The sequence below is a fragment of the Balaenoptera musculus genome, chromosome 6 (genome assembly GCF_009873245.2).
Source record: "Balaenoptera musculus isolate JJ_BM4_2016_0621 chromosome 6, mBalMus1.pri.v3, whole genome shotgun sequence".
NCBI lineage: Eukaryota > Metazoa > Chordata > Mammalia > Artiodactyla > Balaenopteridae > Balaenoptera > Balaenoptera musculus.
In genome coordinates this window covers 108,789,864-108,803,357 of record NC_045790.1, presented here as the reverse complement: position 1 = coordinate 108,803,357, position 13,494 = coordinate 108,789,864, and the positions used below count along the sequence as shown (strand labels likewise).

General features: G+C 59.0%; 1 protein-coding gene across 13 annotated transcripts in view; it reads right to left on the bottom strand.

The window, feature by feature from the left end:
• Positions 1-63: 63 nt before the first annotated feature.
• The window catches only part of DNM1 (dynamin 1), a 45,185-nt gene continuing 31,754 nt past the window's right edge, over positions 64-13,494 (bottom strand). For 2 of the 13 annotated variants that reach the window (XM_036854262.1, XM_036854261.1), the window contains exons 15-23: positions 12,224-12,337; positions 8,324-8,433; positions 7,474-7,585; positions 6,998-7,009; positions 6,455-6,625; positions 5,118-5,359; positions 4,533-4,748; positions 2,271-2,307; positions 64-1,331 (exon numbers count right to left, since the gene is read on the bottom strand). In XM_036854262.1, the coding sequence (XP_036710157.1) occupies positions 2,286-2,307; positions 4,533-4,748; positions 5,118-5,359; positions 6,455-6,625; positions 6,998-7,009; positions 7,474-7,585; positions 8,324-8,433; positions 12,224-12,337 (999 nt within the window). In that variant the 3' untranslated portion in view covers positions 64-1,331; positions 2,271-2,285. The remainder of the gene's footprint in view (positions 1,332-2,270; positions 2,308-4,532; positions 4,749-5,117; positions 5,360-6,454; positions 6,626-6,997; positions 7,010-7,473; positions 7,586-8,323; positions 8,434-12,223; positions 12,338-13,494) is intronic. The other 11 variants (XM_036854256.1, XM_036854255.1, XM_036854259.1 and 8 more) reach the window with 9 other exon arrangements.

Below are 13,494 nucleotides of genomic sequence, written 5' to 3'. Positions count from 1 at the left end.
ACCCCAATGTTTAAACCTTTACCTCTCCCTGAGCGCCACAGAGAACACAGGCCACAGAGGACACGCTGTTCCCCATCATCCAGAAATGGGTTTTATTCTCAGCCAAGAGACAGCAAGACTGGTAGTGGTCAGAGAACCACACAGCTGCCAGTACAGCACCCCCGTGTTCGAGGGGGGGGGTAGGGACGGGAGGGTGGCAGAGGGGGGCTGGCTGTCCACAGGCTGGGTACGACAGGGGGGCTCATCGGAGGTGGCACGCTTTGGAGGGGGTTGTCAGGGTGACAGCGTTCCTGTGTAGTTGGGCCACAAGACTCCTCAAGGACAGCATGGTGATTGAATCCCGACACTAGAGGTGAGGTTTGGCCATATATGTGTGTGTATATATATATATGAGTATTTATAGATATTTATAGAACTGGGCAGGAGCAAGACCGCAGAGGGGCACAAGTTTCACCAACGTCACGCCTGGATGTGTCAGCTCACCACAACAGACTAAGTCACAGATGAAGGGGAAGCTCTGGGGCTGGGTAGCCACTGTCAAGTCACAGAACAGCCGTCCAGGCAGGCTTGGAAAGGGAGGTCTCCGAGGAATAGGAGGGATCTGGTTAGAGGTCGAAGGGGGGCCTGGGGCTCTCAGGTCGGGATGGACTTGCCTGACCCGATCGGCTGGCAGTTGGAGAGAAAGCAAAGAGAGAACGGGAGAGAGAAAAGGGGGAGAGAGCTGGTAAGGCAAGGGCAGCCTAGCCCGGCAGTCAGGGGAGAGGAGGGCAGGGGCAGAAGACCCAGGTGTGGGCAAGGGTTCTGGAATAGAGAAGAGAGACGAGAAAGGGAAGGTAGAAGGGCAGGAGATGGGCAGGGGCCAGAGCCTCATGGGGGTCTGGGGTAAAGGCTGGGGCAGCGCCCACCCCTCCACACACGCTGGTCTCTCACACACCACCAGGCAGTGCACCCACAGCTCCAGACACGTGCTCGGCCCCCTCTGGCTTCCCTCTTCTCTGGACCCCTGTCTTTCAACCCACTGGCGCAGGGCCATCCCTAGCCTCAGGGAGTATGGGGCCGTGAGCCCCATGTGACAGCCACCAGGCCTCATGGAGAAAGACAGGAGAAAGAACACTGTTTGAACCAGGAGGGCAAAGCTAACGGAATGGCTGGAGGGAGCACTAGAGGCCCCTCTGGGTGGGCAGAAAGCCCACGAGTCCTCTAAAGGGACCCTGGGGGGGCAGGGAGGGCAGGCGGCCGGATGCCAGTGGCCACAGGCTTATAAGTCTAAGAGGGGAGCCTCAGCTGGTCGGGGGACCGCAGGTCGTGTAGGTGAGGCTGGGCCCTTCCTGCTGGGGAAAAGCAGAAGAGCAAGAGTCAGCGCAGGTGCAGAGTGGCAGGCAGGTTCGCTGGGCGAGTTTGGGGGCCCAGCTGGGGCGGAACTCAGAGAAGCTGGCTTGCCCAGGTCCGCAGACACTGTCATCCCCTTAGTGGAAAAGTGGAGGTCACCCCTAGGAGCAACAGGCCCAGGTGGATGGGCCTGCGGTCTGGCTACGGTGCTCCACCTGGGGCTGAGGACGCTGCCTTCAAAACTGCACCAGCAGGAGTGACAGTACCGTGGAGGCAGGGGAGGGGGCTGTGTGACCTGCCTGGCCTGTGAACTGTGCTCTGGGCTGATGGTGGGGGGGACACTCAGGCTTTCCCAAATCATCAAATAACCAGAGCCTTCACCCCCAGCTGCTGCTCGCTTGCTGGCTCGATAAAGGAGGTGGGACTTTGACTTCCTCTGCCCTATCGTGGATTCGGTTTCCAGAGCTCCCAGGCTGGGAGCTGGCTGCCCTGCCCCAGCAGCAGGGCTCAGACCGGGGAATGAGTGTGGCACCCCAGGGTGAGATGCCAAGGCCTCTGGATGCCTGAGTCCAGCCCTACACACACACCCCCGCCAAGCTCCCTGCCCCTAACACCATGAACCATGAGCTCTGCGCTCTTTCTGATGCCTCCAGAGAGCACCCAGGTTTGCCAGCTTGGGTGCGGAGCCTGTCCCAAGACCTCCCCAGGCTCAGCCATGGAGGTCTTGGGCAGTGGCACTGAGTCCCGAGGCTCGCTGAGAAGGGAGGTGAGAGAGCCAGCTGGCAGCGAGGACAGAAAGAGGAAAGAATAAGTCTGGAGCTGCAGAAGGGAGAGGGAGGGGGCCTGCCTCTGAGGTCCCAGGTTCGCCCTGCAGTGTGGAGCTGGTGCGGCAGGGGGCAGACACACCGGTTCATGCAGCGGGCGGAGAGGCCTGTACCTACCGTGGCTGACGCTCCTCAGGGGTCACTGATAGTGATTCTGAAAGACAGCACGAAATCAACGTGGCAGTTCACGTTCACGGACGGGGCGGGCCTGGGGGTGGGGGGACACGCACACGCACACGCCCGGGCGTGCACACACATGCGGTGAGGCCCCACGGCCCCGCATGCACACGCTGACACACATGCCCACAAACAACACGCATACACCCCACCCCCCAATGCCCAGCAACCCCGCTGGCGGGCACGTGCAGCACCGATCTGGGGCATGCAGCCACTTGGCACACTGAAGCACACGCGGGGGCGGAGTCACAACACAGAAGCTCGCCCGCACACAGGAGGCATTTGCACCAGCTCCCTGCACACTCGTGCCTGGTGTGCTCAGAGGGCCACCTGCATTGCTCCAGGAGAGACAGGTCTTGCTTTCTTAGGGTCCAGCTGTCATGTCTCCACCCAAGAGCCTTCCATGGCTCCCTACTGCTCACAGCACTGAGTCCCAACAAGTCAGCCTCTTCTGTGGACTTTGAAGGTTCTCCAACCTGCCCCACCTTACCCAGGGCAAACTTTTTTTTCTTTTTTTTGGCCGTGCTGCGCGGCACGCAGGATCTTAGCTCCCTGACTAGGGATCGAACCCATGCCCCCGGCAGTGGAAGTGCAGAATCTTAACCACTGGAACCTCCAGGGAAGTCTCCAGGGCAACGTTTTCTTATTCTTCCTCATTCTACCTGCACTCTGCTCTGGCCAGCAGCTCTCAATGCATTCCACACTAAACCTTTGCCCACTTGCTGCTCCTTACCCAAACGCCCTCCTGACTCCTCACCACCTGAGCCTTATCTCCATCAGCCCTGGGATCTCACTGAAGTCAAGCTGCCTTGAAGCTCCCCAGACTGCTCTCTCCTCTGAGGCTGTGACTTCCCATGTGTCAGCCAGACTAGAGTCAGAGCAGGTGCTAAATCTTACAGTTCTCATGTCACACCTCAGCACAGGCCTGGGCATGTCAAATACCCTTAAGAATCTGAACTCACATTGGAAGTTAGCAAATAGTTCCTATAGCCACTTTTGCAGTTAATGTGGCATCCCTATAGCCACTGTCTCCCCTGATCCCCACACCAACCTGGGAGAAAGGCAGAATGTTAAATATCATTTGGTAGAAGGGAAACTGAGGCCCTGGAAGGGAAAGTGACTCGCCTAAAGGCCCACTCCAGTCCAGTGCCCCTGACCAACACCATGCTGCCTGCTTTACCCCATCTGCCTTGGCCGTTAGGTCACCAAAGAGCAAGCCCCATCTCTGCTTCACTGTAGGTTCATGGAGGTTAGACCCATGGCCCTACCCTCCAGCCATCTGGAAACATAAATGGATATTATTGGTCTGATGTGTTCTTCCTCAGAGAACATGGCCAGTGGAAACAGGGCAGACTGAGTTAAATATCAGAGTGAGCTTCCTTGAAAGAAGGTCATGGATCAAGAAGGCAAAGGCAAGGGATGAAGTAGAACCCTTTTCCCTGGAGATTTCTGGGAATGGGGCAGCCTCCACCCACTCCTGCCGCCACACACACCACATTGGTCCAGGCCAGGTAGGGCCGGAGGCAAGGGGAAGGAAGAAAGCAATCAGGCTGTCCCATGGCTCCCAGGCCCCTTTCCCAGCTGCTCCACGTCCTACCGCATGCCTGGGTGCCATTCTTACACTCTCACATCCGTGTGCACGCCCACGCACACATCACACACCTTGCTGGTCACACAGTCACAACCCTCGGGGACAGGTCCAAAGAGTCAGGACTGGGAAGTGCGGGCACCAGGGTAGCCCTGAGTGTAAGTGAATAAAATCTACCCATCCAGAGAGGATTTGGGTTCAGATCCTCAGACCTGAGGTAGGCTCACTAGGAGCTGGGAGACAGAAGTAGAGGACGGAATGGAGAACGGAGGAGAGCGGCTAGAAGGGGAAAGGAGAAGGGAGGCAACGCGTGGAAGAGAGAGAGAGTGAAAAAGGAGGGAAGCGCCATGCAAGTGCTGGAAAGAAGAGGGCAGGTGGGAAGCCCCACGGCCCCCTCCCCAGAAACGACCACCTGCGGAACTCAGCGCTCCCTGGGGTCAGGCTCCGCCAGCCCTCGGCCACACCCCCGGTGGCTCTGGCACCCACGGTCCAAGTGACCTGGACGGAGAGGGCCGGCTCTGGCGACCTGGACCGATGCTCCGGAATCCGGCCCCACCTCCCTCCCGGCCACGCCCGCCCGGCGGTCTCTGCCGCCGCTTTCAGCCCCTACTCACCTGGGGACCCCGGGCGGGGCGCGGTTGGGGCGCGAGGGCACCTGGGGGGGAGGACCGAAGGGGTCAGGGGAAGCCCCCGGCCTGGAGGGCACGGGGGGCGCCCCCCCTAGGGCGGACCCAGCAGGCGGAGGCCCAGGAGCAGGGCCCCGCGACCCGGGCCGGGCTGGGGGCACTGCGGGGGCTCGGCGCTGCGGTGTGGGGCTGGACGTGGGTGACCTGCGGGCGACAGGGACCGAAGGACAAGGAGGGGAGAGAGATGAGCGGCTCCGCCCCACCGTGAGGCCTCGCCCCCAGCTGGGTGCCGGCCACGCCCATGCGCGCAAGCCCCGCCCCTCCGCGCCTTAGGTTTTCGCCGGAGTTTAAGCCCGCCCCCAGAGGCTCCAATGTTCCAGCTCCACCCCTCCCGGCAGCCAGCTCTCCAGGCAAGCCCCGCCCCGCGATAAGCCCCGCCCATCTCTAAGGCCCGCCCCTCGCTCCAGGTGGGAGCCATCCCGGTGACGCCGGCGCGCCACTGCCCGGTCCCGGCCCTCTTCCAGCGGGCCCCGGGCTGGGGGGCTTTGGGGCCGTGGGAGCCGGCCCTGGTACCTGCGTCCAGCCGGTACGCTCTGCACCTGCAGCCAGGAGTCGTCCACGGGCGGGGGCATGGGCGTGCTGACAGTGGTCGTGTTGATGTCGCCGATGATGCTGAGCGCCTCTTTCAGTGCGTGGTACATGCGCAGCATCTCGTCGCGCCGCTGCGCCTGCTCGGCCGACTCCTCCATCAGTGTGTTCTGGTCCCCGCACGAGTACAGGTTGGCCAGCAGCTCCGAGAAGATGAATTCCTTGGTCTGCGGGCGGGCAAAGAGAGGAGAGGGCTGGGACCTGACGCCTGTACCAATTTGTACCAATCCCCGCCGGGCCCTACTAACTCGGGGATGCGGTTCTGCCACTGCCTAAACTCAGAGATCTCCCTTGCTTCCCCGCCTCCCCGCTTGCCCTTTTTCTCAGATGGTCCAGAGAAGAAAAGTGAACTGTTCAAGGTCATAGATCTAGGAGAACACTCAGGGCCTATTATGCACCAGGACACCTGGTTACTCAGCTTATTTCAACCTCAGTTTCCTCATCTGTAAAATGGGGTAGTTACACCCTTTCCAAAGACTTGTATGCTCCACTGGACCAAAATAAGGAAGACGACAGTTTAAAATTTTCTGAGCCCTTGAGTAACAGGTGTGAATGTGTGCCTGGACTGGGTGAAATGTGAGTCTCTGTGTGTAGGGCATGGGTTAATGTTCTCCTTAAAAATTCCCAGATGTTACCTGGCCCAGGCTCTGGAATATTTGTGGAGAGATGCTGAGGTTTTTTATGCCGTAGGCCTGTGTCTCATTTATTCGTTATCTAAATTTATGTTGAGCACCTACTACATGCCAGGCATTGTGTTGTTATGCACTTTATATTCATTTAATCCTCAACTCTATCATTATCCATATTTTGCATATAAGAAAACAGAGGCTCAGAGAGGGTAGTTCGTTTGCTCAAAGTCACACAGGGAATTTGCGGCAAAGCCAGGATTCCAACACAGTTCTAATTCCCCTCGGGCCATGCTTTTTCACTAAGCCATGGGTGGAAGTGGTTCCGGGGGGTGTGTATCTCAAAACATGGTGTGGGAGATCTCAAAACATGGTCTGGGAGTTCTCAAAAGATGCAGATTCCTAGCCCCTCCTGGAAAGCATTTAAGCATGCTTGGAACAACTTGGTTGTGTGAATCTACAAAATAATATACGAAGCTCACATTATATTTCTATCGGATAGCTCTGGCTTGGACCCATGCCTCCCTCCCCAGACTTGGTCCCACGTGACTAGCCCGTGCCTACCCCAGGCCAACCTGGCCACCTGCCTCCCTGGTCCCACGAAAGCACCCATCCCCCACGCGGTGGTGCACCCACATTGTTGATCATGAGGTGCATGATGGTCTTAGGCATGAGGTCCCGGACGGTCTTGTTGACGATGGCCATGTATGAGTCCACCAAGTTCCGGATGGTCTCCACCTGCCGCTCCAGCTGTGGGTCCATGGAGTGCATGAAGTTGTCTGAGCCATTCTCCTCCGTCTCACTGGCCTGCCATTGAGGACAGGGCATCAGGATGGCTGGGCCCTCAAAGCCAGGTTCCAGGCATCCCCAGGGTCCCAGCCCCTTCAAGGATGCCTGGAACGCTGAGGTACGGAGAGAAGCTATCTCTGTGTACAAAGACACCGGCTCCCCCGTAGCTCTGGGTCTCTGGGCTCTGCCCACCCCAGTGCCTCTCAGGACCCCAGACCCTCATTCAGCCTTATCTTGGCTCTGACTCTAGTACCTAGAATTTGCCTTACTTTCCCAGTCCATAAATTAGGAAAGGACATCTCCAAGGACACTTCCTGATCCTAAAGGCCTGGCCAGATCTGTCACCAGGCTAGAGACGCCTGGCAGAAGGTGAGAGAGGGACACACTCACTTTCTCTTTGTCCTGGGAGGCCCACACCAAAGCCATAGAGGTCACCACACCAGCATTGCCATCGTCGCCGCCGCCACCAGCGAGCACAGCCGTAGCAGACACACACAGAGAGGAAAAGAGGAGGGACTGAGTAAACCCAGGGCACTGCACGCCAACTGTAAGGCAACTCTAGACGTTGTCACAGTGAGAGAGCGTAGAAAAGTGAAGGCAGTCACAAGAAAGCATGATCATATGCAAGGGATGCCGGAAATGCCATCTGTGTCAGAGAAAGGGTCGTGTAAAACTGCATTGGAGAAGGATGGGAGGAAGGGTTAACTCTGATCCCACCCCAGAGCAGGTAGGGGGAGGATCCCTGCTATTTCTGAGCCCAAGAAGAGCTCGAAAATATGGCCTGGCTTGGCATCACTGTGGATGGCTCCCCCCGGAGCCCCTTATTTTAAGCAGCTTGCCCCTCCCCTACCTCCCCTGCCACTCACCCCAACACGCTCGGGGTACACGCCAGCCCTCAGGAAGGAGGCCTTCCAGCTATCCACCTCCTCCTGTGTCTCGCACGCCAGTTCCAGCTGCCGATAATCCTTGTAGACGTTCCTGCAAGATGGGGCAGGTGGTGAGGGGAGACGGGGGGCAAAGCCCATTCACCTTGGTGGTTAAGGGCGTGCGTGGACTGGGGTCATCGTGCCTGTGGGCCAATCCTCGCTTTCTTACTTCCCAGCTGTGGCAAGTCCCTTCTTCTCTCCCAGCCTTAGTTTTCTCGTCTGGAAGATGGGTTAATAATAACAATTCTTGCCTTTTAGGGTCATTGAGAGGATTTAGTGAAATGAGCAGTAAAATACTCTATTAGAAAGGGACTGAGCTCTCATAAAATGGGCACCCATGACAGTGCAGCCCCTGGCTTAGATCTCAACCCCCATTGGCCCCCTCCCAGGCTTTCCCCTCTTGGCAGCTGTATTGAACCCTCATCTCTGAGTAGGAGAAAGTCCACTAGAGTCAGCCCTGGGTTGGGAAGGGAGAGGCCTAGTACTGCCAGTATCTTATGCAGGGCAGGTACTAACCAAGTGATTGCAGAAGGACAGGAAGGGAGGAAGGAGGGAGGGAGGGAAGGAGAGAGAGACGGAGAGGGAGGGAGGAAAGGCAGGAAGGAGAAAGGAAGGGGTGGCAGGAGGGAGGCCGGGAACGAGATCTTGACATGAGTCTAGCACAGATTAGAAACTCAACAAATATTTGTCAAATGAATGACTTGCTGGGGAGCCTGGGGCAGATCTCTCTCTCTTCTGGATCTGTGGGCCCGTCTTTACTCCCCAGGGCCCCGTGGGGGCAGGCAGGCACCTCTGCTCCGTGTTGAAGAGGGCAAAGATGTGCTTGCTGGACATGAAGCCCTTCTCCACGTCCCGCAGCTTCAGGTTGTCCACGGACAGCATGTATTTCTTCTCTTTCTCCTGGGGGAGAGGGAGGAGTGATGGGTGAGGTTGGTGCTGTCTCTGCTATGCCTCACTCCCTAAGGGTGCTCCATGTTGCAGGGCGGGGGGACCTGGGACTGTAGACCACCAGCCCCCTTGCACTGCACGGGTGCTGTCTGATGAAAGCCTGGCCACGGAGCCCTGGGTCTGCTGGGCACCTCGGCTCCCCACGGCGTTCAAGCCCTTCCCACCACCTCCGCATCCATGCCAGAGCTCAAGAGCCTGGGGTGGCGAGGCTGAGCTTGGCTCCCACATCCCGCCCCAAGCAAGCCCTGGACGCAAGCCAGGCCAGCCCCAGCCAGGGACCCCGCACTCGGCCTCTCTTGCCCCCAGCCTGGCCGATGGGGCCTGCTTTGGATAAGCCTCTGACTTCATTTCCTGACTGGAGAGACGGGGAAGGGGGGCGGCCACCAGGCCTGGCAGCTTCAAAGGGCTGGCTCAGCCCACTCCCCACAGCTGCCCATGTGTTAGCAATCAGGCACACAGCACAAGCCTGGAGATGGTGAGTCTGTGTGTGCAACGTGTGTGGTTGTATGCCTGTGCAAACATGTGCACGTCTGAGCACGTGTCCTCTCACCACTGTGTGTGTGCCCGTGTGTCCCTGTGTGTGCACGAGGTTGCCTGAGGAGGTGCCAGCCCGGCCGTGTGTGCGTGTGAGCATGTTTGTACGTGTGCACAGTTTCGTAGGTGTGGCAACTGTAAATGTCCATGTGTCTGCATGAATGTACCTGCGGGACATGCGCTGTGGGCGCACATACTTACGTGCATATAGTTTTCGTAATGGGCTGAATCTGTTTGGTTTATCTGTATCGTCTGGGAGGAGTTATGCTTATCTGTGGATGGCATGTGGGTGCCAGGCCTGTGTGCACATGTGTGTACGTCTGGTGGGGCTGACACGTGACTGTAGGCTTCTCTGTCCTACAGACAGAGGGGAGGAGCTCAGGGATCTTCGGAGGAGGTACCCCTGGATGGGGCTCTGGGAGGAGGGGAGGGGTTTCTGCTGCCTGTACCCCACCAGCCAACCCGACACCACAGGGCCCACGCCCGGGGACGCAGTGGGGGGTGACTGTGTGGGTTTGGAGGACTCGGGGCTTGGGCATGAGCCTCGCCTCGGATCTCGGGTCAGGGGCTGGGTTTCGGAGGACCCCGCTCCCCGTCCTGGCGTCATCCTGCCCACCTCCCTCTGCCCCCCGCACCCCCCTGGCCCGTCCAGCCACATAAAGCCCTCTTTATGCCAGGCGGGTGGCCGGGAGCCCCAGAGGGCGGCTGGGGGAGGAGAGGAGGAAGTTGCACACGCGGCCAGGGAACATCTGGAAGCATTCGAGGGAGGCCCCGCCGCCACCCGCCCTGCGCTCTGCTCTGGGGTTGGACACTAGGTAGGAGCAGCCTCCTTCCCGCAGGCCGGCCCGTCCCCAGGCCCCTCCTCCCCAGCCAGAGCTCCCGCTCACCCCTGCCACGTCAAAGGAGGCAGAAGGGGAGTCAGAGCAGAGAGGGGACCCCGGGCTGGCTGGGCTGGGCTGGGGACCTTGCATCTCCAGGACGTGGGGCCGAAGCTCTCACCCGACGGACAGACATTGCAGCCTGGAAGGATCAGAGGACACCTCCACTCCGTCTACCCAGTGTTTAGACTATCTGTTCAGGACTCCCAAATTGTACAGTAGTCTGCACATTGGTTAGGCTGGGCTGGGTTAGACCCTCGGCACCGCCGCTGGAGAGCTGGACCGACCCCCGCGCGCCATCCCAGAACCGGAGCCTGGAGCCGGGGCAGGGGGCTTGGGGGGCACTGGGTGGGCTGGGAGGAGGCAACAGGGGTGGGGGCGCCACCATGCTGTGGGACGGGTTGGGGCTGCTGATGGGTGGCGGAGGAAGAGTGAGAAGATGGGGGGTCAGTGAGGGCTGGGGATGTGGGCGGCCGCCTGTCTGCCCAGAGGATCACCCAAGTCCCAAAGACCAGACGGCTGGTGGCTGGGTGGAGAAGGGGGACAGATCACCCTCCGCCCAGCCTGGACCACCTCCGTGTCCCCAGCTGTTTTAGGGCAAAAAGATCCACTCACAACCCAACACACACACGCAACCTTACCTCGGCACGAACACACCTACAACTCGGAAACATACATTCCCACACTCGAATTTTAAATCACACATCCGTGTCCCAAGCACACACAAGTGCATGCACACACATGCGCGCACAGACGCACACACCCACTCACAATGGAACACCAGCCCTTCCCCATCCTTACATCCCCAATACATACAATACACATCCTCAGACGTGCCACACGCATGCCCTCCCTCCTCAAGCCCACTCGCCACACATACACACAGACGCTTACACACCGGGCACGGGCACACACGCCTCAGGCACACATGGTCTGCCCCCAAACACACATGCAAACCCTCATACACCGAACACGCCCCGACACTAATACCCCAGACACTCTCCTGTCAAACTCCCACACCCCACGTCCACAAGCCTCACATACACCCTCACCTCCCAGCACTCACTGCCCAGCCCTCCCCTACCCACACATACACTCAACGCCGGGTCACACACGACTCAACTCAAATGTACACACGAAGTTCCACAGAGACCAGCCCCCCGACACACACACACACACATACAAGGATGGGGGCCCCGCTCAGATATACTCCCTCCTCCCCGCCAGTGTAGCCCGTCGCTGGCCCCCAGCCCCAGGTCACACTGTCCCCTGGCCCTGTGCAAGGAACCTCAACACAGGAGCCCAAGGAGTGGTGGGGCATGGGCACGTCTAGGGAGGCTGCCCGGGCGGTAGAGCAGGAAGCGGTCCCCACACCCGTGCCCCGCACCGCCCCACACTCCACCCCTTCGAGGGGCCCCATGCTCTGGGAGAGGCCAGGGTTGGGGTAATGAGGTCCAGATGGCTTGGCGCCCCCGCCGGTGACGACAGAGGGCCCCGCCCAAAGTGAGGAGGGGGGCCCTGCCTGGGGAGACTTGGAGGGGGCAGGGATCAAGGAGGGGGGCTTGGAGAGCGAAATCAGAGGCCACCGCCCCAGGCTCTGCTCCCCCATGGAGAGCACCCTCGCCTTCAACAGACCCCTCAGGAAGAAGGGGGTCCCTCCCCCCCACTCTTTGGCCAGCTGGAGTTCATTACCACAAGCCCCCTCCCCCCCAGCCCTCCCTGCTCTCTCTGGTCACCTCTGGAATCCAGATGTGGAAGCCAAAGAGACTTGTTCTTAAAGGAGACCAGCAGTAGGGAAGGGGGGTGGCTGGGCTTCTCTGTGCCCAGTGGGCAGGGAGGGGCTTGGGGTGGTGCCTCTGTGGGGCCCCATCACTCCTCGCCCCTCTAGCTGGAGGCACCCTGGGCATCCCCCTCGGACTGCTGGGGGCTGGGGGGCTGGGGTGCAGGGGTTAACAGCGTGTCTGGCAGCTGGACTCGTGTGTGTCATGGGCCTGTGGAGGCCACGGAGTAGGAGGCACGCCCTGGAGCAAGAAAACAGGAAGGCTGCGGGGCTGGTGGGGTCAGGGAGGGATGCCCAGCACCCCTGCCCACCCCAGGGCGCTCAGCCCCAAGCTCCCCAGTCCTGCCAAGCCATCTTCTCCATCCAGCCTGGATAAGCCCCCAGGATTGCCTGCCTCTGGTCCTGACCTCCCACCTCCACCCCGAGGTCTTTGATGGGATTTTTAAATACCCCTTTTGGGGGGTTCAGTCCACTCCAAGCCTGTGGTAGGGTCTCAGCCTGCCTCTGGCCACCAGCCAAACCCCTTGATGACCAGTGGCCCTTTACTTACCTCGTCATCCTTGTACCAGGACAGATTCTCGGCGGTCAGCACAAACCAATACTCCTTGGAGCCCCCCTTCATGATACCGATGTTGTTGATGGTCAGCCAGCCCTTCCGGATGACCTGGAGGGTTGGGGTGGGCAGGAAGTCAGTGGACAGAGGCCAGGATTCCCCATGGAAGATGGGGTAGGCAAAGAGAGACCCTCAAAAGCTCACCCCTCCCCCAGCTCTTCAAGGCCTGGCTGGTCAGAGAGGATGGGGGCCAGACCTGCCCTGGTTTGAACCACAAGTGAACAGAGGGGAAGACAGAGGAAGGCAGAGGTCAGCTCAGAATAAAGAGCCTTCTGACAGAGCCATCTGAGTAGGGGACTGGTGGCCTTGGTAGGGGACAAGCTCCCCACTGCTAAAAAGTGTGCAAGCAGAGTTTAGGTGGCTGATAGGGCAAGATAACTCTGAGTATCTTTTCAGGTTAACAGTCAGTTTATTCAAAGACTTTTTCTGACCTCAGGGACTTTGCACATGCTTCTGTTGACTCTGCCTAGAAAGCACTTCCTCCTGTTTGCCTGGCAAATCCTACTCATCCTCTGGGTATGAGCTCAGAAGCCACATTCTCAGGCAGGCTCTCCCCGGCCCCCCATATAAGCCAGGACCCCTATTGTAATCGTTCATCACTCCCTTAAGCTTTCTTCTATGACGATGACTGGAATTTTGAATTTGTGTGTGTGTGTGTATGCGTGTGATTATCTGTTGATGTCAGTCTGTCTTGCTAAATTGTGAACTGTCTCCCTCGCTGGTGTATCCCAGCACTTGGCAGAGTGCTAGGCAAACAGTAAGTGATCAATAAATATTTGTGGCATGAATACATGAATGCTATGATAGTAGGGTTCTAAGAGTCTTTGCCTTCAAGCCCCAGACAGGGGTGGGGTGGTAGAGCACGGACGCCGGGGGGTGGGGAGGGGCTGAGCACAAATTGCCCAGACTCCTCTTCCTCGGAGAAGCCCAGAGTAGCAGGCAAAGGTCTCTTTTCACAGCAGGAAGCAGCTGTCCCTGGGACTGTCCTGAGCCACTGACGCAGATTAGGGCCTGTGGATTCTGCTCCAAGGGCAGGACCACTGACCAGACCCTGGTGGCGGGACAGATGAGGGGACAAGGGAGCTACTGCTGCTCCCTCCCCCAGCCCTGGCCTCCCTGGCTTCTCCCCTGAGCATCCGGAGAAGACTGAGCAGCCTGGGGCTGGCAGGAAAGCCCTCTGGGGTCAAGCCTGCTTCTAAGGCCCTCAA